The 25,963-nt window shown below is 51.5% G+C and overlaps 7 protein-coding genes across 7 annotated transcripts; 2 read left to right on the plus strand and 5 right to left on the minus strand.

Annotated features, from left to right (window-relative positions):
* Positions 1 to 4,387: 4,387 nt before the first annotated feature.
* On the minus strand, positions 4,388 to 6,838 carry HER10_EVM0013101 (DNA repair protein). The gene is made up of 4 exons (XM_035482469.1): positions 6,673 to 6,838; positions 6,477 to 6,604; positions 5,333 to 6,422; positions 4,388 to 5,280 (listed from the first exon to the last, which is right to left on the minus strand). The coding sequence occupies exons 1-4, from the start codon at positions 6,686 to 6,688 to the stop codon at positions 4,406 to 4,408; spliced, it is 2,109 nt and encodes a 702-aa protein (XP_035330290.1). The 5' UTR covers positions 6,689 to 6,838; the 3' UTR covers positions 4,388 to 4,405.
* A 1,423-nt stretch (positions 6,839 to 8,261) lies between these two features.
* HER10_EVM0001631 (metalloprotease) lies at positions 8,262 to 9,845 on the plus strand (the record flags this gene model as incomplete). The annotated part of the gene is made up of 3 exons (XM_035471374.1): positions 8,262 to 9,197; positions 9,255 to 9,728; positions 9,786 to 9,845. The coding sequence occupies exons 1-3, from the start codon at positions 8,952 to 8,954 to the stop codon at positions 9,843 to 9,845; spliced, it is 780 nt and encodes a 259-aa protein (XP_035328894.1). The 5' UTR covers positions 8,262 to 8,951.
* A 205-nt stretch (positions 9,846 to 10,050) lies between these two features.
* HER10_EVM0006567 (uncharacterized protein) lies at positions 10,051 to 12,045 on the minus strand (the record flags this gene model as incomplete). Its single annotated transcript, XM_035476150.1, has 4 exons — positions 10,051 to 10,924; positions 10,996 to 11,281; positions 11,339 to 11,455; positions 11,505 to 12,045. The coding sequence occupies 4 exons, from the start codon at positions 12,043 to 12,045 to the stop codon at positions 10,051 to 10,053; spliced, it is 1,818 nt and encodes a 605-aa protein (XP_035329493.1).
* A 484-nt stretch (positions 12,046 to 12,529) lies between these two features.
* HER10_EVM0003463 (peptidase family M28) lies at positions 12,530 to 13,957 on the minus strand (the record flags this gene model as incomplete). The annotated part of the gene is made up of 6 exons (XM_035473138.1): positions 12,530 to 12,616; positions 12,668 to 12,732; positions 12,788 to 13,213; positions 13,296 to 13,468; positions 13,527 to 13,687; positions 13,751 to 13,957. 6 exons carry the CDS (start codon positions 13,955 to 13,957, stop codon positions 12,530 to 12,532), a joined length of 1,119 nt encoding a protein of 372 aa, XP_035329091.1.
* A 1,376-nt stretch (positions 13,958 to 15,333) lies between these two features.
* Positions 15,334 to 15,696, minus strand: HER10_EVM0010449 (biotrophy-associated secreted protein 2; the record flags this gene model as incomplete). Its single annotated transcript, XM_035479908.1, has 2 exons — positions 15,334 to 15,599; positions 15,663 to 15,696. 2 exons carry the CDS (start codon positions 15,694 to 15,696, stop codon positions 15,334 to 15,336), a joined length of 300 nt encoding a protein of 99 aa, XP_035329990.1.
* A 2,204-nt stretch (positions 15,697 to 17,900) lies between these two features.
* On the plus strand, positions 17,901 to 19,739 carry HER10_EVM0007405 (kelch repeat protein; the record flags this gene model as incomplete). The annotated part of the gene is made up of 4 exons (XM_035476963.1): positions 17,901 to 18,451; positions 18,484 to 18,564; positions 18,617 to 18,955; positions 19,007 to 19,739. 4 exons carry the CDS (start codon positions 17,901 to 17,903, stop codon positions 19,737 to 19,739), a joined length of 1,704 nt encoding a protein of 567 aa, XP_035329603.1.
* A 152-nt stretch (positions 19,740 to 19,891) lies between these two features.
* On the minus strand, positions 19,892 to 22,189 carry HER10_EVM0004688 (regulatory protein; the record flags this gene model as incomplete). Its single annotated transcript, XM_035474323.1, has 3 exons — positions 21,744 to 22,189; positions 20,256 to 21,623; positions 19,892 to 20,199 (listed from the first exon to the last, which is right to left on the minus strand). Exons 1-3 carry the CDS (start codon positions 22,180 to 22,182, stop codon positions 19,892 to 19,894), a joined length of 2,115 nt encoding a protein of 704 aa, XP_035329243.1. The 5' UTR covers positions 22,183 to 22,189.
* Positions 22,190 to 25,963: the final 3,774 nt, after the last annotated feature.

A 25,963-nucleotide genomic window follows, 5' to 3' on the forward strand; every position in this document is an offset into this window, starting at 1 on the left:
CTCCGAACAGGGTTCCTAATAATAAGGTGGCAGTGCCATCTCTCATTTCACCAAACACAGTCAACCGTCACTGTACCACAAGTCACCAGATACGGCCTAGAGCGTGTGCTGCAGTCTCTGCGCATGGGGAAGATATTGGAAATATCGCCCCGAAATCAAGACTGTAGGCGACACTACAGGATATATTGTCTACAGCATAACGTGCACCCACGATCATGCTTCAGTTGAGCCCCCAGAAGGAGCAGCCTCCCCTTGATGTCTGTTCTTGATGTCGCGAGCCTAGAAATCTCATGACATTAGCTGCAGAAAAACTCCTTGGTTTCTCGTCCAGACATGGAAAGAGATGACAACCCTAGCTACGTTGACCGTGGATCTTCCCGCGATAGCCATTCTCATACCACGTGATCAACGTGACACGCGGAAGAAGGCTACATATTCCGCTTATGCAAGGCGGGAAGCAAACATCACACAAATGGGGCCAAGCCAGGGCCCATGACCATGGTTCACTCGAGGGGCTGTGGTCAACCAGGTATCAGCTCCGATGTACTCTGTACCATGCGTAGTACAGTCGCCGGCATACGCAGCACTCGAATTCCACGATCGTGTGTCGGCTGGGTTCTTCACAGCGAAGTCATACGGAGTACTTCGCTTGCAAGAGGCGTGAAACCAATCATCTCCCTACTATTCACCAAGATGATCCCAACACCATGAAGAGGGTCCCTTGTTCCCTCGAAAGGTCGATTGGTCACTTGGAATTCTTTGGTCAATCTCTAGATGATCCATCTTTCTTACGAACCTGACGGTAAACGACAGCGACTCCCGTAATGGACAACTGCTTCCGAAGTCCAGTGGCCATCCAAAGCCGGGGAGATGGAACACCCTGTACCCCTTGCGGGACTCACGTCTGTGGACTTCACCTGTACGGATACGCTCACGCCTGCCTAACCGTCAGCGAGCATTATCTTATTTTGTACCGTTCCTACGCTTCCGGACAAGGTGACTAAACCGACAACATCACGAACAGTCTCGATGCTAGAATGCGTTCTAACGTCTTGTAAGGCACTAAGCCCTGATGCTATAAGGTGCTATAAGCCACGTCCGCCTGCCGCCACTATGTTTGGTGATGCCTGTTCACAAATATTACGTAGAACTTGAGGACCTGGACCGTTGGACGTGTCCACCCTCGGATACGACCAGGGATCCAGCTCCATCAAGGGCATCGTCGGGACCTTCGAGAAATTCTACCGAGACCAACAGAAAGTCTTCTTGCCCGAGAGGCGAAAGACAAGCACCCCTGATGGGATCCAACGGCTTTAGGCTTCAAGTGGATTCATCTCAAAAAAAATCTTTACTCCTTCATCCGACCCCACTTGCACGCATCAGCGCTTCGAGAAGCCCGGCTCGCTCCCGCGAAATGAGATTATTGCTGATGCAGTTGGGACCGCGAGGTCTGCAAGCTGAAAAAGGAGGACAGGGGGTGTGGAAGGGGCTCGATGGATGACACGAGACCCGGCTTCAAGCTATCAAGCAAGCGTCATTTGTCTCTGTGAAGAAGTTTCATCTCTTGGCTGGACTCATGCATGCTGGGAAAGTCTTGTAAGGGCCCTCTGAAGTGCTAGCCACAGCTTCATGTCTCGTATGCTCTGCGGCACGCGGTACGTGAAGTCTGATGGTGCCGAGGTCCTCGTGCGGAAACAATATCCAATCATCACATCACCCAGGAGGAATTAGATCTGAGATGATATTTGGTAGTTTCTAAGATGAGTGAGTGTGACATTGAGTCATGCAAAATGAGGCTTCCTGCAGCCTCGAAACCTTGACTGCTGCGGAGACCGCCCTGCGTCTATCGGATCGATAGGTTCTGTTTGGCGATTTCAGCGCTCGATGTTGGATCTGCGAACTTTGTGTTTCTTGATATGTTCTACGCGGCACATTCTCGAGAACTGGCAATAGGTCACTGAGCGCCGAATAGGGGCTTCTCTACGCGCAGTCACCACCCGGAGAGTCTGTTGAAGTTATCTTGTGCATGATGGCGTGATCCGCAGCTATCGAGACGGCGGTCAGACGAGATGGTCCAGGACCAGCTCGACTTTTCGAAGTGAAGAAACGGGCTTATGTTTGTATTGGGCGGTAGCGGGCGCTTCTTGAGACTGAAAGGGAGTTCAGCATGACATCCTACAGCTTGGCCTCCGGAAACTCCGGACGTCACAATCTGCGCCCTGGGTATTGGCTTCGTCAGCAGCTTTGTTGAACCCCCTTTTCTGATGTCTCAGGGGCAAAAAGTGGAAGAAGAATGGTGCATTTCTTGCTGTTTCGGGAACAGGAGACTCTAAGTATTGCATACATGTGAAGATATTGCGGCCTGCCTAGGCTTGTGAGTAGATCTGGTACGCAAAGTATGGCTTGAGGTGAGACGTTTTGCTTTCCGCTTGATTATAGTCGGAGACAGACAAGCGGTCGACCTAACAATGATGAAGAAGATGTCAGGAGACAGGTACTGTTGGGATATAGTCGCGGGACGGCTGCGAGGACGTTGGCATTTGTGAGTTTTGCGGGCTTAAATTCATGAGTAGAATGCTGCCTCGCTCTTCAAAGGATGAGAGACGCTATTGCAGACGAAAGCCTTGCGAGGTGAGGAGCAAAGTATCGTTGATGGCGTGTAGAGACGTCACCACGGAACAACTTATCTTGCGTCGTGCCTCTTGATTCATGAATTGCGGCCACGGTTTCGTGGATGGCCTTGAGGCCGACTTTCCGTTGGACCGAAGGTATGAATTTACTAAGCTTCGCCGACTTCTCGATTGGTTTGGCCGGGTGCACATGGCTGTACTATCGACCACACAGCTCTATCTCGTGGGTTCCTTACAGAAAGCCGCCCCCAACCTCCATGATATGAAATGTGAATACCGAGTCGTCACCCTGTAGTGTAACTGGCTGCCGCCACTGCTTAAGTCTGATTCTTGTTGGATATTATCCTTCCCCTCTGTTTCAACCGAACTCAACTTCTCCGCCAGCCTCTTTGGGTGTTCCGAACAGCCTTAGGATTCCCTCAGTCCAGTTTCGGCCATCAAGGACTCGGACAGATAGAGCAGCTGAGACCGTATCACTTGGCTCCTTTCCAGTCTTCTAGGTCATACATGGATCGACCTCACGCAGCGATCAATGTTCTTGACAGACAAGCTTGGTGTCCCTCTCAGTCAGATATGGTCCTGAGTATAGTATACAAGCAGGCAGGCTTGCCTCTGAGGTCTTATCTAAGGAAGGACTTCATCGTGGGTTGGTTCCTTGCTTCATCAAATTAAGAGACATTTGGGTGGAAGATGTCCATATGTAGTGTGCACGGTGGAGTTGGCCCGTCAGAACGTCTATGTGCCTGGCCAGGCTCCATGGCACTACTGCCATCATCAAGGCCATCATCAAGACACAGGCTTCTCTGAACGTCTCTGGACGGGTATTCGCTTGTGATACACCACAGAAAGAGAACGAAGAGGTCGAGGCAGATCAAAAGCAGTGTTGTGTAGTAGCCTAACAATCGAAGCCACGCACTCGGGTCATCAACAGATAATCTCCAGAGACGCATGAGGATATCCATCTTGTGAGGGCGTTCATGTGTGTCCTTGGACCCAACTGCACTCAATGGACTTCAACTTAGTTTAGAAGAGCCAGAAGACAGATATCTGAACAATTGAAGTCATCCTTGTTAGATAACTCTATTGGTGACGGAAAATCACCTCCATTGGCGTACGTCTGTAAGTCGGCTGGGCTACGGCAGGAGAAGGGGACCACTCGTCTGGGGCTAGGCGGAAGGCGTTGTTCGACTATCAATTTTGTGACCAATGAGTGAAGACTGAGGACGTATTTCGATGCTATTGTCGAACGTATACCAGTCAGATACGTTCAGAAACGCAGGTCCTGTATGCTGTTGTCATTGCAGTAGCATCTGAATTTGGATCTGGCTAACGTGACGATTTAGATAACGCTGGAATCCTCGAAACCTCGGGCGAGGAAGCATCACCTAGGAATCAGTCTGCGGGATGAAGGGCGGCTGCTATGATAGCCTCATGGCAAGTCAAGCTCAATCCTTGGCCGGATAGTACTCCTGTCCACGTACTTGAGAATTTCAGGTCTTCGCGCAAACCGAAGCTGCATCATTTTGCGGACAAAGGTTACACAAAAAAAGACAGACATAACAAGGCACGAGGCAAACGATATACAACTTCAACGAGAAACGTACAATTGGAGGTAAACTTTTCTCATTGGCGAGGGGTATCTTGGTTCATCGATCTAAGTCAAAGCTAAATCCCGCTCCCTGACTCCAAGTGGCTGACCATGCAAGAGAGACCATCAAAAAAGTCTCGGCAACTTTTCCATTACATCACACCGAACTCTTTCATGATCTCAGAAACTATCTCCGTCTGCTGCGGGTGGTGGTCGGCGCCGGCTCGAACGCATCCTCGTCCGAAATCTCATCATCGCTGATCTCGACAGCGGCTTGAGAGGCGGTAGCCTGCGAGAAGTTGAGCTTAGTCTGCCGGGTAGTCTTCGGGGCCGCACGTGCAGGCTGAGATCGCTTTCCCCGAGTAGTCGGCGGCGGCGGCGGCGGCTCTTCAAAGTCGTCGTCCATCACCACGTCCTCTTCCTCGGATTCTTCCTCAAAGACAGGCTTCTTGCGACCTCGCGCGGGCGGCTTCTTGGCTGGAGCTTTCTTGGCTGGGGCTTTCTTTGCTGGGGCAGCTTTCGTTGCTCGAGTGGCCGTTGCTTTCTTTGCAGGTGCTTGACGGGCGGGGGGTTCGTCCTCGTCCATCAGGTCATCCTCATCATCCTGGGTCGCAGTCCTTCGTGACTTGGCTGTAGGCTGAGCGACAGCCTCGGTCTCAACCACTCCAGGCTGATCCTCCCAGTGTCCATCAAGGTCGGAGTCCCACTCGTCTGGCTTCGGTTTGACAGTACGCCTGGAAGCCTTCTTCAGGGCTCCCTTGGAGAAAGCCTCTTCGAGCTTCGCCCGATACGCCTCCATCGCAACATCCAAGTCATCCTCATCAGAGTCAAGGTGGAGCATTTGCTTCACCTGGCCGGCCAACGATTCGCTAACGAACTCCTCCATCGCGTGCTTGTCGTCCTTGTTGACGAACTGGTTGACGGCATCGCCGAAGGGTGCCGTTGGCAGGATCTTCAGAGACTGGGCTGCGAGAAACTCCTGGACGAGGGCCTCCACTTTGATGGTGTCCAGACCCAGTGTTTCCTCGAGAGCCTCCGGAATGTCTGTGTCTTTAGTTCGTCCTGGAGAGCATTAGTATCAGTAAACCGGATTTTAGGAAACATAGCAGCTCACTTGTGGCACCAGCCTTCTTGCGGTGGAAGTACACGACATCATTGGTGTTTGCCACCTTGCCGATGAACCTATTTGAGAACCGCTGGGGATTCTCGCAGTCGTACTGACCACCCTCCGGAGCTGTATACTCCACTTTGAGGCGGATCAAGGGCAGTGGAGGTTCCTCCTCGTCATTCTCTTGGACAGCGAACCACTCCTCATTCGCCTCTTGGATCATCTCGTCTACGACTACCATCAGTCTCTTGGTTAACTCCTGTCTGTTTTCTTTCTTCGTGTGCAGCCCCTTAAACCGCGCATCGGTCGATAATTGGATCTCCTTCGTAATGAATGGGCGTACGGTCTTCAATGGTAATTTTTCAACCTTGAACTCTCTGCCTGTGACGTTCAAAATCGCCACGTGCTTTGGCACCGCCTCACCAGGGACTAGAGATGTCGCTACCGAGGAGCCGGGTTGCATGACGTGGAAGCCGGTTTCCGGGTTCTGCTGAGGGTCAATCAAGCACTCGTGCTCGTGGCCCCAGACTACAAGATCCATCCAGTCGGGTAGCACATTCTCGGGAAGATATGATGTTGCGGTATGTGCGTGGTGGTTTTGATGTACAGTGAGCAGGTTGAACCAGTCTGACTGCTGGACACCTGGGCGGAACCACTTGACCTTGTGATCCCTGAATGTTCGGAACATGCGCTCGTCACGAACATTGCTCAAGCCGAATAGCGCAAGCTTGGTCTGACCCTTTTGCAGTAATACCGGCTTGGCCTCAATGTTGTCGGCCTCGGCAATGCGACCAAAGTAGTTGACTAACCCAGCGACCTGGAGCAAGTCCAGAGAGCAGAAGTGGCCCTCGCCGCTCGGATCGTCGTGGTTTCCGTGAATCGAAAAGACGGGTATGGAGATGTTGATATCAGGGTCTTCGTAGTTGACGTGAGGAAACGCACCCTCAAAGACTTCGTTCGCATCGCTTAGGAACTCGAGCTCGCAGGGCTTCATGCCTAAGCAGTTCTTGCGAAGACTGCGCATGACCTGATACATGGACTTTCGGGATGGCTTATTATCGTGAAAGAGGTCGCCGCCTAATAGCACCATGTCGACCTATGCTCCTTGTCAGCCGGCGAAGCACCACTTTGGAGCGAGGTATCTGCGTACATCTTGACTCTTGGCGAGATTCAGAATCTCGTCGAACGTTTTCCAGCTATCGTCCTTACGAATCGGGTCTCGCTCCTCATAGCCGACATGGTTGTCTGTGGCAACCAAAATGCGAATAGTGTCCGCTTCTATACGTGTGTTAGAGCTGTCTGGCGGTATGTAGTCGGGGGGAGGAGGGGTGAGAAGGATGGATTACCTGTAAAGTCGGGCATGATGTCGAGCGGACCAATGGGTCAGTCCCAGGCCGACTCTAAGCAGTGGTGAGACTGGCTGATCGACCGAGAGTCTACTGTACCTTAGTATCGAGCAAGGTACTCAGATAGCTGCTTGAATTGGAGAGAGGAGTTCAGTAAGGTAGTGGGTGCCCGCCGTTGGCGTTGGGGTTTAAGTGGCCGTCGCGCGGCGCGCCTCTCCAACAGGCAGCGACGCGAAATCCCCAGCGCCACAGCTGCGCACTCACGTGGTGGAGGGGTACTCCCGGCTGGCCTGTGCTTCTGTGGCTGGATTTTCACCGTGACACACCTTGTCTGCCGAGTCCTCACCTCGATACCGGTACCTACTCCGTACACCTTGACCAGCGACGGTGAGGTGGTGAGATGAGCCGGGCCGAAAATTAAGCTTACCTACTCCGACCCTGGCCCGTTCCTGCTCTTCGTCCAATCTTTCCTTTTCACGACCGCGGATAATCCCGTGAAGCCAGCCTGACCGTCGTTCACATCAGTCTGAAAAGACTCTCGATGACTGGAATTAATGGAATAGGCATCTTCACTGCTGCTACTAGGCCTAACGTTGCTTGGGAAGTTCTCTGGCTCTACCTGGGCTCGTCAGCGGCAGAGGAACAGCCAAATTCTGACAAGCCCAAGGGGAAAGCGCCTGAGGCGGCCTCTCGACCTTTCTTTCAGTATGTGCAAAGCCTGAAATTCTTGCTTGGAATCCAACTGGACTTTGTGCCATAGCTTAGTCTCTCGAAGGGAGTCAAGAATACCGAATCGTTGAGAAACAACCTGGTCGGTAGCCAGTCAGCATCCAGCGAGTCAAGTTATGCACCCCTCGTGTGATCGCTCTCTCGTATGGAAAGCTCGAAGCTCTGGGAGGCCATTTGCGGCGGTTCCCTCCGTCATCATTACTCAAAAGCTCGTGGACGACGAGGCCATAGTGCTGGGCCATCAGCAAGGAGGTGGTGGGCAAAGTTCTGCCGATCAATCAATTCTCGACTACTTCAGTTGCCCGTCCTGGCCATGCTTGCCAATAGTGCATTGACTTGGTAAAGCCAAGACTCTGGCTTGTCTGTGCAACCCACCTCCATACACCGATGCCCCGTTTCTTCTCAAAAGTCCCTCGACGAAAACAGAAGGTTGTTCTGACATCACATATCTCTTTGGCTTTGCTGTCTGCGAGGCAGATCGTCGTGGTGGATGCTGCTCAAGAACCCTCCATTTGCTCAAGGCGACCCAAGGGCCAAGACAGCTTCTCATCGTCGACAGTAGGCAGTCCGCCACAACAAACACTAGAGAAGTTTGTTGGGCAAGAGTGTCTCAACTGAGTCAACTCCTACACAGTAGAAGCGATCAAATACTTGATTAAGCCCAAATAGGGAGGTTGAGCGGTGCTGCCCTGGTTGGATGGTTGGCCGCCTTGGCGAGAGCTTGGCATGCACGTTAAACGGAGCGTTTAATGTCGCGATACCACCGCACCCCGCTAGCGCCGGCTTTCAAAGCTTACTCGCCCTCTCAACTTCATCTCCGAAGGGAGTCAAGGACCGTCCGGTCTCGCTGGACTGTGGCCCATCGATGTACCGAGATCATCGGATCTCTTATCGGCCCTGGGGATGATGGGAACTTGTGCGAGTGCTCTTTCGTGTTCCAGTGCTTCTCGGTCTCTTCCGACTCATGCAACCCGTGCATCCAACGCTACCCAACCAGGACTCGAGGGGGCATCAAGCATCGCCTCAAATCCTCAGCTCAGCTCCATATGGCTTTTGACATGCCAAGCTCGTCGTATTTCAGAGTCCACGAATCAGAACCACAAGTCTTTCCCCAGGTGGTTCAATCCCGCTGTCCACGCCGTGCCCGGCCCCGTTGAGTGGCCCTTCGCCCATATTGAAATTCTCAGGTCAACCTCGATGAGGAAGGCATTCTAGCTTACCCCATGGCCTTCATTCCCGCGCATCCAGTTTTTCTTCATCTCAGAACTTGTCTTCTTCCAGGCTTGCTTTAACTGACAGAGCCAAAGGTTGCCTTGAACTGATCCGGAAGGTCGCAAACATCTTAGCTCCCGACTGACTCCCGAACCCATTACCATGTATCATTGATTGGAACGAGAAATATCGAGGCACGCTCGAGAGAATGCCTCCGAGTATATATGTATTGTCAATCCCCCAAGGTCCTTCTTCTCTCTTGCTCCCCATCCCTCTCAGCTCTATCAAGTCCTGGTCCCCTTGTCCAAGCCTCGATCCAATCGGTCTAGCTCTTCATCATGCAGTTCAAGCTTTCTGTCGTTGCGGCCCTTGCCGCCGCCGCTTCGGCCGCCGTTACCCCCGCCCGTCTCGGCTGCGGTACTCATGATCCTACCCCTGAGCACATTGAGATCTCCAAGAAGCTTGCCGAGGAGGAGGCTGCCAACAATGGCACCATGAGCCTGATGGCGGCGGCCACCATCAACGTCAATGTCTACTTCCACGTTGTTGCTTCTTCCCAGACCGTGGCAAACGGCTACATCACCGTGAGTATCGACATGATACCTTACGCTTGTAATGTCAATGTCTAACAGTTTCAACAGGACAAGATGCTGGCTGACCAGCTGGCCGTCATGAACAGTGACTTTGCCCCCCACGGCATTAGCTACACCCTGGTTGAGACCACCCGCACCATCAACGCCAACTGGGCCCAGGATGGTGACGAGATGGCCATGAAGCGCGCCCTCCGCAAGGGTACCTACAAGGACCTCAACCTCTACTTCGTCCGCACCCTCGGCGGCGACTTTGGGTACTGCTACTTCCCCACCACCGCCGCCGCCGGCTCCACCGCCTACATCCGCGACGGCTGCACCATTCTCTCCTCCACCGTGCCCGGCGGCAGCGAGACCAACTACAACCTCGGCAAGACCGTCACCCACGAGGTCGGCCACTGGTTCGGTCTCTACCACACCTTCCAGGGCGGCTGCACCGGCGAAGGTGACTCCATCGCCGATACCCCTGCCCAGGCCAGCTTCTCCACCGGATGCCCTACCGGCCGTGACTCCTGCCCTAGCCAGGCTGGTCTTGACCCCATCCACAACTACATGGACTACTCTTACGACTCTTGCTACGAGGAGTTCACTCCTAACCAGCAGACTCGCATGTACAGCTTCTGGAACCAGTACCGCGCATAGAGTGGTTGTTTCTTTGGGGACTGTTCTATCATTTGGCATGATGTTGCATCGGAAGCGTGGAGTAGTGGAGCTTGAAAAGAGGCTGATGAGATTTGATGAGATCGATGAATAGGGGTGGCCGAGGGCTTTGAAATATGAGCTCCATGTAAATAGAACCATCAGGTGTCTTGACTTTGAGTATAATACCCTAAGAATATTGATTGAATCATAATTCTTCAAAGACAATATTCTCTTCCACTCTGACCGATGTCTTGCTCGATTCCTTTATGAACTTCACGCGCAGTGCCGGGAAGTTTACACTGGTTGCCTTCCCGTCACCACCCACAGTGAAAACAACCTCATCTATAGCAATGTTGCCATATGTAAGCGATCCAGCACCTCCCCATGTCGATCCGCACTTCTTTCCCAGTATGGGCTCCCGACCCGACGGCGCCGCATCAGGATTCGAGAACACGGCTCGGAACGCGACTTCACCCTGATCTTGAAGTCCTACGAACTGTAGATCGGCGCCCTGAAAACCAAGTTTCTTGCCCACCTCTGAAAAGAAGTCCGTGCCATTGAGCACTAGTTTCTTAAGTGTGAGGCCAAATCTTCCGGAGACGAGCGACAACTCGGCCCGGGAGTCCGATCCGTCGTCGGCCACATAAGTGCCAGCAAGGTCCTCACCCGCCGCCTCCCGGCCCGCGGCCTCGGCAGCGGGGATCCACTTCTCCAAGAGCAACTCGCTGAGGACGTCGAACGTAGAATCGGGTATGCCATCGCCGTAGGCGGTCTCAGAAGCCACCAAGAGCGTGAAGCCGATGTTGTGGTCGGGCGAGAGGATGAGGTAGGTCAAGTAGGCCCCGATGCCGCCGTTCTTGGTGTACAGATCCACGAGCCGAGTGTGCTTTGAGCCGGGAACTGCGGCGACGTCCATCCGAGTGATTTCCCACGGTCTTCCGACGGCACTGTGGGTGTGCTGGGTATGCGTTACCGGTCGAAGCCATTCGCGGGTTGTTGCTTGGGGTAGGATGGACGATGCGAGGATGGAGCGGCCGATGGCGGAAAGGTCGCCCAAGGAAGAATATACGCCGCCGGTCCTGCAGAAACTGGTCAGCTTCACGAAGGAAGTAAACAGTGTAAGCTGTCGAGTGCTGGTAATTGGTCTCACGGGGTATATGAGGCTATTCCCTCTTGAAAAGGATAGCCTATCAACGACTTGATCGCGGACGGGGCGAGATCAACAATGTTGGCGTTTGGGTCGTCTTTGGGCGGATCCCAAAATGTTCGAGACAAACCCAAAGGCTCTGCAACACTGGTCTTGAAGGCATCTCCTACGGAGCCGCCTGTGATGTTCTCAAATGCCCACCCGATGAGCTGGAAGGCCTCGTTGCTGTACACTGGGGTGTGCCAGGTTGCCGTAGCGGGATACTGCTCCAGCAATGAATTGAGGACTTCTATAAATGACGGGTTCAGTAATAATCATCCCACAGAGAAATGTGAAAGTGGCCCACCTTCTCTGGTACAAGGTCGCATCTCCGGCAGACCGCACTTGATGATGTCGGACTCGTTCAGGTAAGGGAGTCCCATGTCCTTGATACCAGGCATACCAGATAGGTCGACGAAGTGATCTGATAATTGTGAGCTATCGATGGTCACAGAGATAGACGGTAGTCTTACTGTTACGTGCGATACCACTCATATGGCTGGCCAAACCTCCCAAAGTCACCTCAGACCATTGCGTCCGATGCGCCCGGTGCCCTGCCGGTGCGTCAGCAAGCTCCGGGATGAACTTGGTGATCGGCTCGTTCCAGTACGTGGGGCCCAGCTTGATGAGAATAGTGTACACAGTCAATAGCTTCGTGACGCTTCCGATGCGATACAGCGTGTCCGAGTCCAATGAGCCCCCAGTTACCGTCCCGTTGAGCTCGGTTCCCTGACGATGATACTCATAGAGGAAGTCATCAGAGTTTGCAGAGAACACACCAATTGAAAACGACGCAGTGGCGGTGTTTATCTTGCCCAATTCGGTTTCGCCGGTTGAGATCGCATCATTGATGAGTTTGGCGAATGACTCCTTGGTATCTTTGATCACCTGTGACTTATGGAGGTCTGGAAGAGGGTAGGCTGGTCCCAGCAAAGGGCAATTGCTGAGATCGACCCTTTGGCTGGCGACCAGTCCACCAATGGAAAGAAGACTGAAATGCCAGAAAATTCGCATGATGCCGTCTTTGTTCTGATGCAAAGTTCGCAGGTTGAGAGAAGGGCGTCAGCATTAGATCTTTGAAGGAGAGAGAGCATGATATGTCAGCATGCGGCACGGCCTCAAGCTACCCCGAATCTGACATTTAGGGGAGTCTCAATGACCGACCTGCTTGTTTGGGCCAAAGAAAATGGGGACTGCAAGGGGTTCCTTATTGGATACGAGTCACTGGGCTCACGACTGCAGCAAGGGAACTTTGGTAGACACTAGAACTTGATGCTTTCAAAGGCTTTCAGCCTATGTGATGAATTGCTTCTGCTCCTATGAGCATAGCCACGCCATGTTTAGCGCTGAATGTCCACTGATCGAATATGTACTCTGAAGGAGTGGGAAAAAGCTTGTAGGAGAGCAAAGTCTTCTTTCAAAGATGCTCACCCGGGCTCGATTCCCTGGGGCAAGGGCGACGACGGTCGGGCGTGATGCACCAGATAGCTCTGACATCCTAAGCCAGATAAGACGCCTCGACGAGGAAGCCCACCGTGAGCTTCGAGTGGCGGAGAATGGCGTTCCACTGAACGCTCTCGTAGGTCTGTACATATGTTAAATAATTGAATCATGGAGGGGTAATGGCCTGACTTACGTCGCTAGAAGTGTGGATCTTGGGGTTGGAGGTGCTGAAGGGCTCCTCGTTGACAAAGGCAGCAGCTGATGATTACACATTAGTACATAGTCACTACAAGAAAGCGGAATCATGACTTACGGAAACCGTTGGATCGGGCACTGGCGTGGTCAGAGCAACCATAGCCGCAGGAAGAGCTGGAGGGAGTAGCGCCAGTGTACTGGGTGGTGACAAGGCGAACGTAGGCAGTGAAAGCCGTGTCGACGTAGTCGGTGTAGACAGTGGCCTTGCCACCAGGAGAGTAGCCGGTCATGTCCTGGTTCAGCATACCGAGGACACGCTTGCCCGCAGATTTGTAGTTGGCAAAGACAGCCTGGGAGCCAAGGAGACCACCCTCCTCACCAGCATAGAAGTGGAACTCGATGGTGTTCTGGGGGCGGAAACCAGCGGCGACAAGAACGCGCAGGGCCTCAAGCAGGTTGACAGTACCGGTGCCATTGTCATCGGCACCAGGAGCGCGGGCAGTGGTGGAACCAGCGGTGGAATCGTAGTGGGCACCAACAATGACTGGAACAAGTTGTTAGTCAAGATTCACTAGAAGGAGGGAAGTCTTCTTGAGCAATGATTTCATCCTCAATCGTTGACTTACTCAGGTTGGAGCTAGTACCGGGGTACTTGACAATGATGGAAGGCTGGTTGAAGGAGTGGGTGAAGCGGGAGACGGTGATGGCAGAGTAGCCGGAGGCAATGCTGACCGCCTGGTTGTAGAGCCAGGTGGAGGCCTCGGTACCGTAAGTAGAGCGGTAGTGACGGTTTTGGAAGCTGGAATCTCTGTTAGAATCTCTGACCAGGTAAAAGAGGGACAGGCGCGAAGGCTCACTTGGTCAAGGTGCGAAGCCAAGTCTGAGGGTTGGTGTTGCTGACTCTGGTGATGAGAGAGTTGGCCTCGGTGACGTGGCTGAGAGTGGTCGGGTAGACGACAGTCTGACGGGAAACCAGATGGTTACCGCCGGTGGAGAGGGCGTTCAAGACCTCCTCATCCTGGACGGTTGATCAGCTCTCGCTTGATGAAAGATGTGAGAATATTTCTTGAGTATGACTTACGGAGACATCGGTAATATCGATGAAGCCAATGCCCTTGGATGTGTACTTCTCGTACTTCTCATCCTCAGTGACCCAGGTACCGGGATCCTCATCATAGGTCTTGACGAGACGCAGACCGGGGTTGACCTGGACATCGCCAGTCGCGGGGGCCGCAGCGGCAAGGCCGCAGGAAGCCGCGACGACGGCGAGAGTGGTGCTGAAGCGCATGATGGTCCTTGTTTACCTTTAAGCTGTCGATGGTGGAAGGTAATGAATCTGAAGATGGATGAGTGAGAAAGAAAAGTTTGACAGACGGCTTGAGGGAAAAGCTCGTGGGTGAAGAGGAGAAGAAAGGAAGTTGTAGACGAGGTGGAGCAGACGGGCAATATTTATAACGTCAGGTAGGTGCCTTTTCGGAAGGAGAACCGGTCGCACCTTCCACGAAGTTTCTGTCCCGCTCTTTCCAAGATTCGTATAAGCAATTGGCGAAGGCCTCATGCATAAGGTACCTTACAACTAAGTAGGTAGTACTGGGTACCTTAATATCAGACGAAAGGCAAGAATAACCGACTCAACAGGCGATACCCTAAAGTTGCGGGGGATCACCAGCGCTTCCGGGCTGGGCCGCAGAAGCCTCCGGTCTGCGAATTACCGGAAAAGGCATCTGCATCGGCCCCCGGGTCGCCCGGGTTGCAGTGATCAGCGGGCCAAAAAATAATTACATGGTGGTTCATGTGCATGGTAACATCACGTCGGAGCGAAGAGAAGCATGGGGCAGGAGGACTATTGCGTTTAAGCTTATCTGGGTCGCCAAGGCATTAAGCTCATCGCAGCTGCCACTTCCAGTTTAGACTCGGCTGTTGAGCATTCAACCATCGCGCGGCAGTATGAGGGGTCACAACAGACATGGCTTCATTCATTCATGCTCGCCATGAAATATACTAGTCACGCCATTGACATATAAGTAAGCACAGTCTGCCGTTGTGGAAAAGGTCCATTGCTGTTTAGGAAGTTCCACATCCACGCAGGTCTGGGCGATGTTCTAGGCAGTGCTTGGCAAGATGCCCAACTAAGAGCCATAACACGATCTTGGCACGAACCTTCGCTTAACGATTTTAAACCTCGCAGCTTCCTAAATGGCTCAATTGGAAAATCCCACAATTAGTTCGGAGTGAGTTGCTTCCCATCTTTGTATAGATATAATCACCAACAGAGAATTCTTATCGGCACGGGAAAGCACATATCATGATGGCCGAAAGACAATGCGTGATCGTTCACGCACTTGCACGATGTGTGCCATCCAAAGAACTGGAAGAATGACGACCTTGGAGCAAAACGTGAAACGTCAAGCGAATGAAGTTGACATGAGGGCAGATGAGATCACAGTAACACAAGATCTTCGAGACTTTTTGGACGATTCAGTAGATTTCATAACTCCTAAGCAGGATTGACAGTTCTGGAACCCATCGAATATAACAGATGTGGATTCTCTGGCTCACGCTATAGTCCAAGGTACTAGGTAGCTATAGACCAAGGTATGGCCAAGCGTCAAGTTCCTCTCAATTCATCCTGCATCATAGCTGCTAGGGCTCCTGCGTTCCAGCTTAGAAGCCCTGCTTTGCAACCTGAGCCTTGGCAGCAGCAATGGTTGCCGCCTTATTGGGGTCGACAAAGTTGCAGCCGTTCTTGCCGTTCTGGAACTGCGCGGCCTCGGCCGAGCAGACGCCGACGCCGCTGGCATCCGCGCAGCATGCGGAAGAGCAGTCAGCGTTATCGACACAGCCTCCGGTGATGAACTGAGCTCCGTTGCCCTGGCCGACGTTCTTGGCACCGGCGTTGTTGGGGGTGATTGCGAGGGCGGTCATCGCAACTGAGTCGCGTCAGAGTTAGCAGCAATACTCTGATCGGAGGGCCCGCTAGGCTGGATACTCACAAGCGAGAGTGGCGAAGAGAGTGATGCGGACCATTGTCACGAGTGTTGGCTTGGTTGGTGATTAAAGAAAGATTTTAAAATAAATGCGACTCCAGGTCGTTGAAGCGAATGTGCATGCACTGTAGATTGATAAGAGAAAGATTGATGAAGATTCAAGAGCCTCTAGCCCAGAGGCAACGAGTCTTTAAATACTCAGTCTCGCTGAAAGTCTCGACTGAAAGAGTTTCGTAGCTGTGGACATTGATCCCCTGTCAATCGAGCATCCCGCCGGCACCGGCATCGTGACACTTTCCCATGAGACGAGTACCAGCAATTCTGAAGTCATTCCCTAGGTGCCTGAAACTTGGCAATGGAAATAGCACGGCCGTCGCCGAATCACTACTCGTTTTGCGGCTGAATTCTCCCCAGACTCCATCGGGTTCGGATCATGACATGTGTCATCCGAACGGATAGATCGGTCAGTTGCGGTTTGATCGTCGTCTGAACCATGTTTTGCGCAACGTCTGCTATTAATGCGCACAGGACCACTAGGGGCCAACTTCCGATTGTCAACTGACGATCTTGACTAGTTCATCTCACCACACAAGTGAGTATTATTCGACCAGTATTGCTCATGTCCTTCCGCTGTTCCTTGATTACCTATTATGCGATGACGCATCCGCAGAGGATAGTTTCTCAGTGATTGTGATCGTCTTGTCATCATGACAGTTTAGTAGGTGGCTTCATGCATGTTGAAGTTGCAGGCGTTAAAGTTTGTGAATTTTAGGTGGTTTCAAGGCATGAAAATAAAATCTTAAGTAGAGGGCAGGTGTCCAATGCCATTTGCTCCCTCCAATCTTCTGGAATCATTCCTCGATACTACCAAAAAAGCGGCCTCCGAACTTGTCGTCGCTAGGTCTCGTTTCGCAGCCGAGTCATTAGCGGACGTGCGTCTGTGACCACTGTCACTTTGTATTGTTTTCTTAACATCTTTCTGCTTCGTTGTAGGTATAGTAGGTAGAAGGACACAATTGGGCTGGTTGGCCTAAATCATCGCGGTGATTAATTACTTATTGAAAATAGTCCCGTCAACGTCATCTGAAAGCAAAGACCGTGAATCTTCTCCCATCCTTGTATGTGTAGAGGATGGGCTCATGGTTTTCTAGGATGAACACGTGATAAGCCGATAGTTTCATGTAAAGCTGTCGCCAGTTACACGAAACCGGGTTCAAGACAAGATTACCAGCATCATGGTGTTTTAACATGCTCATGTACGACTTCCAACTCGAAATAGCAATATCGTCTTGGCTGCATAACCGCCGCCTACGTTGGAATGCGATCGGAAGACTGCGTCAATAACCCTTGAACGGACCGAAAATGGTTATATACTTGAGTCGTACAAAGCGTAACGCCAGTCTGGATGTATTTGAAGACCTTTACTTTATTGGGCATAGAAGAAGATGGATTGGTTACACCGAATAAATCTCAAGCTCGCCAGAGGCTTTTCGCAGAGAAGAAGGAGGTCTTAGCCTTGACCGTGTCCGCGCTATGCATTGTTGTACTACTTCACCAAGTTCACGTGGCGAGAGAACTCGAAAACAGGCGACTTCGAGCCTGCCATACACCCTGATAAACTAGAGTCGTCTCCTATTCTCCTTTTGTCGCGACCTGTGGCCATGTTGACAAAGACCTCTCGAACTTCTCTGCGTCAACTCCGAACCATTCATACGGATACGGATAGCAGTTCATCGGCGTCACAAACTTTTTATTAACGCAATCTAGAGTCGATATGTTGTTTCCGTACTCCATGAAAAGTCCCTATCTTCTTTTGGGGGTTCGATTCTTCCTCGAAGTCCACGCATGGGAAATATCTGATGTGCCGGACCCAGACCTCTTCCTTAGAAGAGGCCTATCTAATGGTATTAAAGGATATTTGGCTAAGTAAAGGACCTAAAAGGAACGATCAGCTGATACGTGATGTGGCTTCAGTTGTTGTTATCGGTAACTATCTCTACATCGATGGCGGAGAGGTCTCTCAGCTCGACGCCGAAGGAAAACCATACACTTTCTTTGATTACGGAGTCAATCAAACCTATGGCTCTCACCCAGGTCAGTACTTTAGTGACGCTGTCTTCTCGTGTCTCAACGCTTCTCTGACAGAGGGATAACGTAGTCAATTCTACCCTCTCAATCGACCTGTCGGAATCATGGTCCCCCGCCAACGTTTCAATCAGAACCATACCGAAAGAACCATACGGCATGGATAGACAAGCATTGTGGGAGAGGGTAGATAACGACTCGTTTTATATATGGGGAGGACATACCGCCAACACCCTCTACTTGAAGGACGAATCACTATCTACTGGATCGTGGAAGTTTCAAGCCGATGGTACTGGTGGTGGCCAGTGGATAAAAGAGACCCCTGATAACCCCACAGAATTGACAGAGCTAGTGAGAAGTGAGGACGGAGCATTTGCCAGTACTCCTCACGGTGGCTTTTGGTTCGGGGGCTGGGCGGGAACTCGAACGAAGGTGAACATGACTAATGGCGAAGCGGACTTAGCTCCAGCTGGAGCTACTCCAGGTATGATTGTTTACGACTGGAATACCAAGCTGTGGTCGAATGAGACAACCGCTTTCAGGGCCGCGTTTCCTCCCTACGGGACAGTGAGAGGTGCAAGAGCACTCTATGTCCCCGACTTTGGACCAAATGGCATAATCGTGCTCCTCGGTGGCTTCATGGCGACCTTGGAGCCAATAGTGAGCGGAGGCGATAGTCTCCATCAATGGATGGATATCTCCAACATTACGTTCATGGACCCGGCTCCAAGGAATGGTATAGTCAAATGACTACAGGATCTGCTCCGACCAGACGACAGTGGTTCTGTCTGGTGGGACTCAGGAGCAAAACTACATATGAGATGTAAGTATAATGGACCAGTGTCTCGAGCCAGTAAAAGTGTTAACAAAGATAGATTCTTGTTCGGCGGAACAGCTGGATCCTCCAACAGAGCATACAGCGATGTCTTCGTATTGAGTCTACCGGGATTTGTTTGGAGGCAGGTGCAATATGACGATGTATCTCCACGAACGGATCACCACTGCGCAGTAGTAGGAAATCGGCAGATGATCGTTGTTGGTGGAAGAACCACAAGCAAGAGTGTGGGGAATTTGAAAGGATGGGCTCTCCGAGATCCGTGGCCCCAAGGGCTTGGTTTGTTCGACCTAGCGGAGTGGACTTGGAAGGACGATTACAACGCCAGCGCCGGTGCTTATCGCAGCCATGAAGAAATACAACGTTGGTATCGTGAGAAGTAAGTCTACAGTCCTGAATAAATAGGATCAAAGCTGAATACTAGGTTTAGGGGTGTTAGTTCTGTGTCATGGTCATCGGAGGAAGTCAAGACTTTCTTCGTGCCAACGGTGAAGACCACAGCCATCCCCACAGCCATCCCAACAGTAACGCCCCCAACGATGCCGAGGGCTACAGAAGCCTCGAGTAATGCTATTGCAGGGGCCGCAATAGTTGCGATTATCTTAGCTGTTCTTGCATTCCTGGCAATCATGTGGATTGATGGCCGTTCGGAAAGACCAATCTTCGTACCGCCGCCTGTTAATAAACCGAGCTCAACGAACGACACTATCGATGTCCCACTTCAGACAAAGGAACTTGAAGCGAACCATATTCCTTGTCTAGATGAACCGAACTCGGACCCAAAGACTGTAACAGAGCTTCCAGTGGCCTCAGCGATCGACCCTAGTCCTTACCAAGACGAGCCGAGAAAGGATCCGACGCTTAGAACAGAGCTTCCGGTGACCTCGGTGGTCCCAGTGGTCGATCTTTACCCTAACCATGACGAGCCGAGTACAGACCTGAAGCCTAGAACAGAGCTACCTGTATCGGCGACCGACTATCTTCCTTGCCCAGCCGAGCTGAATACGGATCCAACGACCAGAACAGAACTTCTTGTCAACCCGAGGATCGGAAATGAATCGAGCCTTCCTGTGGAGCTCGACGCTCTGTATAGTTCCGCTAGTACTGTAGTCAGAAAGTTTCCATATGGATCAATGCATGATCGCGGCAAGCTTATCGAATGAACTGCTCATTCGGCTTTTAGTCATTGTTTGTAGCAAGGAGACGTTTGGCAATGATTTGAGTTGAGAATTGATATATTCAATGAAAGTGAGGATTGTGAAAGTACACCTGTGACCTCAGCATGACGCTCGAAGCAGCTCCCCTTTGACATGTGCTATTTGCTTCGTGTTGTCACACTGACATCAATGCCTCTCTCATCATGGCTTGGCGACTTGCCATATTCGTCCAGAAGACTCGCATATTCGTGTAGACTTTGACCGATCGTCCTCATAATCGGCCAGGCACTATTGCATCTTTCAAACATCTTGGCGAATAACTTGATCACCAGATTACCAAGAGTTTCCAGAGAGTGCGAGGTGTTGTCTTCCATGGTGCTCAGGTCGAAACCGTCAATGGCTTCGACCGAAGCCAAAGCCTCGTTAACAACACACTCTATCCACCTGATTATCTGGCGTTCATTTACTTCGTATCGCGTCAGTGTTGGCATCGGCATTTCCGTTGGATTAAATGTAACTTACTATCTAACTCTCCCATATCCTGCGTTTCTGCGAGCATATACAGCCATTTACTGAGAAACACTGCTGCCTCAAAGGAACAAAAGCAGTGTTGCAGGCTCCAGAAGAACGCCTGGCAGCTGGCCAAGTAATCGATACCGAGTTGCACAGGAATGTTCAATGCGTGAACTGCATGCAGAAGAGCGTAGACGAGCTGAGGCCCACGTTCTGGCGGCTGAGCATCCCAAGCGTTGCCTGCAATGGTCTTTGGGTTTCCGGAACAAAGCTCTTGCGGTCTTCTGGAAGCAAAATGCAAGCGTACATGAGCTAACCCAAGCAAAGACGTCGCTGTCCAAGAGAGAGACCCCTTGGTATGCCTAACGTCTAAAACGGACTCGGGAGCCTTGCACCACTGGTCACGCCACCGGTGCAGCGATGACTCGAATTTTGCGACCTCTTCGGGTGCATACCCCGGGGATGCAGGATCCAATGAGAGTTGTTTTGCGACTATGAGGCGCTGTAGGATCGCGTGGATCAGCACGAAATTTCCAAAGGGTGAAGGAACTGGACATTCTTTCGTGCGAGGTTGGACCAAGTTGACAAACGCCTCTTGGAAGCGAACGAGCGCCGGACTCTTGCTACGAGCCTCTAGCCACAGTGCAGCGCTAGGCGCCAGCCATTCATCACAAGTTACTGGCAGCCAAAGATCAATCTCATTCGCCAATATGACCGGCGGAACGTTGAAGACTAGTGTTTGAAGGTTCAAGAAGCAGAATGCAGCGAGCTTCGCCCTGCGGTCTGACTCGGCTCGTGCCCAGGAATGCCAGTCCAGGTCATTGTCGTTGTGAGAGGCATCGTTTACGAGCCCGCTCTCCCGCAGACACCGCGCGAGGAGGCCTGGGTACTCGAGAGACTCTCGAACGAGACAAGGGTCCTCTTGCCAGGTAGAATAGGTTGCCAACAACAAGATTGCTTTCATAGTGTCAAGGCGTGAGGCTGCAGCAGAGGAATAAGCTTCTTCTCCTGTCAAGGAAAGAGGGTTAGACGGCCTGGATATTCCACATAATCCCCCAGGCTGGGTTGCCAACTCTCCTGATTCAAGTCGATGCAAGATTATTGCCCTTCCAGCTCGGTACAATGCGGAAGCGTTGCGTGTCTCATATCGAAGTTGAGCACCGACGGCTAGGAGCGCCAACACTAGCTCTGGAGACTCTCGATAGTACTTCATGCAGAAGGTTGGCATATGCATGAAAGGATGGTGGTCGTTGTATCCGTCAATATAACCAGCAATGTATCTTGACAACGATAACCTGGAAGGAAGTTTGAATGATCCTAGCGCCGCAGCGTATGGGTTGAGATACTGAATGAATTGACTTCGTTGAGATTCGTTCACTTTCCACGGTTGTCGCAAAGGTTTCAGTTCATGAAAATCATCTTAGTCGTCGAAGAGACATCAGAACCTCTGATGCCGTACAGTCCCTCAAGGGAATGGAGGATGTAATCGCAACTTACCTTCACCGGTATCAGCATCTGGGATCGGATTGATACTTTGCAGCCGTGAGGATTCACTCGACGCCAGTTCTTGACTTTCAGGAGTTGACTGATACCGACCCGTGCTTGGAGCTGATGAAATTATATGTTCGGATTCACGAAAATGCTCTGTAGCGAATCCTGTGGACGGGGAAAGATCGAATCCGTGTTGGAAGTCCAGGCCGACAGCGTCGAAGAACTCAGAGATGTCAAGCATAGCTTCCATAGGACTGGGCAGGTTCAGTAACTCGGGGTTGTTGTCATAAGGAAACTGTTGCATCAGCTCTTGCGGAGCTGCTGCGCCTTGATTTCCCAAGTACCCCGAAGCGTTCAATGCCATTTGGCTAGTGGCTTGCATTACTTCATGGTAGACTGTCGTTGGGTTGAGTGCCGCCAAGTTTTGGTTCTGGCCTGCAGTCATTGGGGACGTTGCCAGTGGAGTGGTAGCATTCCCCATAGCGTGGTAGAGACGCTCGTGGCGGGTAAGCAGATCCCGCCTGGCAAAGGCCTGTCCACAATGACATTCATACGGCTTTTCTTTCGTGTCTGAGGGGCAGGATGACCGATGTGATTAGTAGATGCTCCGTCAATGATATAGCAAGCTGTGCGACACGTACGCGTTCTCAGATGTCTTCTTAGATGCTCGCCTCGAGCGAAGCTGCGATGGCAGATATGACAAGCTTTTGACATGTTGGCGCGACTGTGAGAGGCTTTCTTGCAGCCGCAAAGTCTTGTCTGGAGAGAGGAGGAGTGCAAGCAGCACCACTTGGCTGTCGGCTTGGGCAGTGAAGAAAGAGGAAGGCGCAAGCATTGTCAGGCCATTTGTAATCATGTTGATTACCTATGCAATGATGTGCCATCGGCGTGTGTAGTTTGCTCATATCATTAGATAGGAACTTAGTTCAGGGCCATCAGACCAAAGTACCAAGACCAGAACGGATGACTCTTGTAATCTGCCCCATTCCAGTGGCCACCAACCGGCATCAACCAAACATGAAACTTTAGGTGATAAGTCAGATAATTCGACAACATCTTGATGGACAGTGAATTATCTCACTGATGACATGATGATCCTGTGCAATATTGCTATGACGAGCATAGACTCCATGGGCTTTGCCACGAAGGGTCTCCGGGTTATTACAAACGGCATTGGGGCAGTAATACCTTCTACCCCACCGACCTTTGAGGGGCTGCTGTCCCCATTGAGTTGGGGTACCCCAACTGCTGCATGCGTAGTAGGGGGCCAGGCTACAAGCCATCGCGGAATCGGTGCATCTCGCTCGCTATCACTTTAGTACTCTCATTTGCAATTTCTCTTAAGTGTTCATTCGAACAGACAGACTGAAAACGTTGTCATCTCTGAAGACGTACCCATTTTCTCACAGTAGCCTTCAGAAAAGAAAGCATTGCCTGTCCATCAGTACTTTGTTGTCTTTGCGACGTGGACCTAGCCATGTCGCCCAGAGCACTAGATGTTCAGTGACACGCTACTTTGTATTTTGGGTACCCGGAGCTCAGAATTCCCGTTAACGAAGATGGATTCTTAGATAAAGGCAAGTGAATCTACCATTGCATTAACGGCCAACCAGACGCACTCTTCTTCTACACTCTACGAGCTTTCAAGTTGCTTATATGCAGTGGCCACTTTCCGAAACGCCTCTTTTGGTGCCCACGGTGGCATCGCTTTCGACCTTTCATCCGTCTCCGACCAGGTTTTAACTAACGAAAAAGACATCATGTCCAAGTTCCGCAGACCCTCACGGGCGCGATACGTCGGGAACGAGAAGACGTAAACGAAAATGGCGTCCACGTCCGCCCCAGAGAGTATTCTGATGACTGCCTCGACGTAAGTCAAACCCCACTTCCACCCCTGTTTCTGGCACAAAAAACGCGAAAATCCACCACAACGCAATGCCCACAACCTCCTTTTATCACAACATTTTCAATTCGAGTCCAAATGGGCTCATTTTTGCACATACCTTCTTCTATATCTAATGCCTCAATATACCGAAGATCAGCTTCGTCAGGCTCTCGAGGACATCTCAAACGGCAAGAGTCAAAGAGAGCCTCATTGGAGTATGGGATACCACGATCAACCCTCCAACTACGTCTCAAGGTGGTCAGACTAGGAAAGTGGCTTTGCTGACTGGCAGAGGCTGTCTCCTGACCAGGAGAGTAAGCTGGCACAATGGGTTCGCATTCAGGCTTCGCTGGGCCTCGCACCAACGCACCAACAGGTGAAGGAATTCGCAGAGCGAGTTCTGGCTGCTGCTGGGGATACCAAACCATTAGGAAAAGGCTGGATCTATGCCTTCGTGAGAAGGAACCCTATCATTAAGGTTCAGAGAAGTCGTTCCATCGATTCTAGACGCGTTAATGGGGCATCTACTGAGGTCATTAGGAACTGGTTTAAGTTCCTTGCTATCCCTGAGATCAAGGACATCAAACCAGCCAACAGATATAATATGGATGAGACTGGCATCCTCGAGGTCAGGGAGCTAATGGGTTAGTGCTGGGCATGGCTGAGACGACGTCTGTTCGCAAGAAACAACCTGGGTCGAGGGCATGGGTCTCTATCATTGAGTGTATCTCAGCCTTGGGTAGGGCACTTCGTCCTCTTATCATTTTCAAGGGAAGACGGTCCAACAACAGTGGTTTCCATTACATCTGGTTCCATACGATGGGTGGGAGTTTACAGCAACAGATAATGGCTGGACTACAGACTTAACTGCCATTGAATGGTTAGAGAAGTGTTTATCCCACAGACTATGCCCGAGGGCTGAGGGCGAGGCTCGACTGTTGATTGTGGATGGGCATGGGAGTCATACGACGACAGACTTCATGTGGAATTGCTATATTAACAATATCCATTTACTGTTCTTATCTTACCACCACACTCCTCTCATGTCCTCCAGCCACTTGACCAGTCTGTCTTCAGCCCTGTTAAGTCAGCCTATCGGAAGGAGCTCGGTTACTTGTCTCAATGGAACGACTCTACCATTATAGGTAAAGGAACTTCCTGGACTGTTACCAGAAGGCTCGACTTGCTGGTCTATCAGTCTCGAACATCAGAAGTGGTTGGAAGTGGACTGGTCTACACCCTGTAGCGATGGTTAAGCCCCTGATGAACCCTATGGTATTACCTTCTGCTGCCCCCACACCCAAACCAACCAGTCGGGGCAAAAAGCGATGCCATAATGGTCAACAAACTACCCTGTTGAGCCATGGGATTCTGCTTCCTCTGCAGTGGTCTGGTCGACACCCAGGAAGCTGGCAGAGCTCAGCGGTCAACTGCACTATACACCCAACTCGACAATGATACCAGCACTCAACGGCTGCTGTTCAGGAAGGTGAAAAAGGCTTCACAGAGCAGGCCTGGCAACTGGCAGCTGCCCAGCAGCTGGCTCACCTGAGGCTCAAGTTACCAACGCTGCAGTTAGGAAGAGGAAGACTGTTCAGATCGATCCCAACACGAAGTTTGCGAACATCAGGGATATCCATCGGGCTCAAATCGAAGCGGGTGAAAAGGAGGTTATTACGGCTGAATCCAGCGACTCTGAATGCCCTAGTGAGGCTGGCAGTTGTATTGTAGTGGGTGTGGTTGAGGATCAATAGTTAATAGTAATGAGGAGGTTGGGTTGTGATCCCATCGTTTTTGTGGGTGCCAGAAACAGGGGGGTGCCAGGAAGTGGGGGGTTTGACTTAATCAGCTTGCTCCGTCTCTGAATACTTTGGTACCACACCGCCCGCGAAGTTGCCGGTACCGTCTGGGTTGGTGCCTTGAAGAGGCATGAAACCGCCGGCTCCGAGAGCGGCCGCGCCTTCATACGCGCAACACCCGAACTCCATGACAGCAAGCGGCTTCTCGCAACGGTGCCTTTCCAACCCCTTGAGATAGTCGCTCTCGCTCTCGCCTTGACGATAGTGATCGACGCCAACGATGTCAAAGAGCGTCCAATCCACAGACTCCCACATTCCTGCTGAATACGTCACTTGGCCGTGAAAAACCGGGCGAATCACTTGTAAGAACGACTTAAGAACATCGTTGAGCTTTGAGCAAGCATCATGAAGCGAATATGACATGCAGGGACCACCGGGCGTTTCTTTCATTTGCCCGCTCATCCACTTGACACGCTCCATCAGGTCCTTGCCAGGAAAGACGCCCTCGTTGAAGATGGTATACTCGCATTGCGAAACAAAGA

This window comes from Colletotrichum scovillei (genome assembly GCF_011075155.1).
Source record: "Colletotrichum scovillei strain TJNH1 chromosome Unknown Contig00009, whole genome shotgun sequence".
NCBI lineage: Eukaryota > Fungi > Ascomycota > Sordariomycetes > Glomerellales > Glomerellaceae > Colletotrichum > Colletotrichum scovillei.

Coding starts and splice junctions, on each gene's coding strand:
- HER10_EVM0013101 (XM_035482469.1), bottom strand. Junction 6,423..6,476: donor ATCTCGCCAAGAGTCAAGAT/GTACGCAGATAC, acceptor CAAGGAGCATAG/GTCGACATGGTGCTATTAGG. Junction 5,281..5,332: donor CAAGAAGGCTGGTGCCACAA/GTGAGCTGCTAT, acceptor AATGCTCTCCAG/GACGAACTAAAGACACAGAC.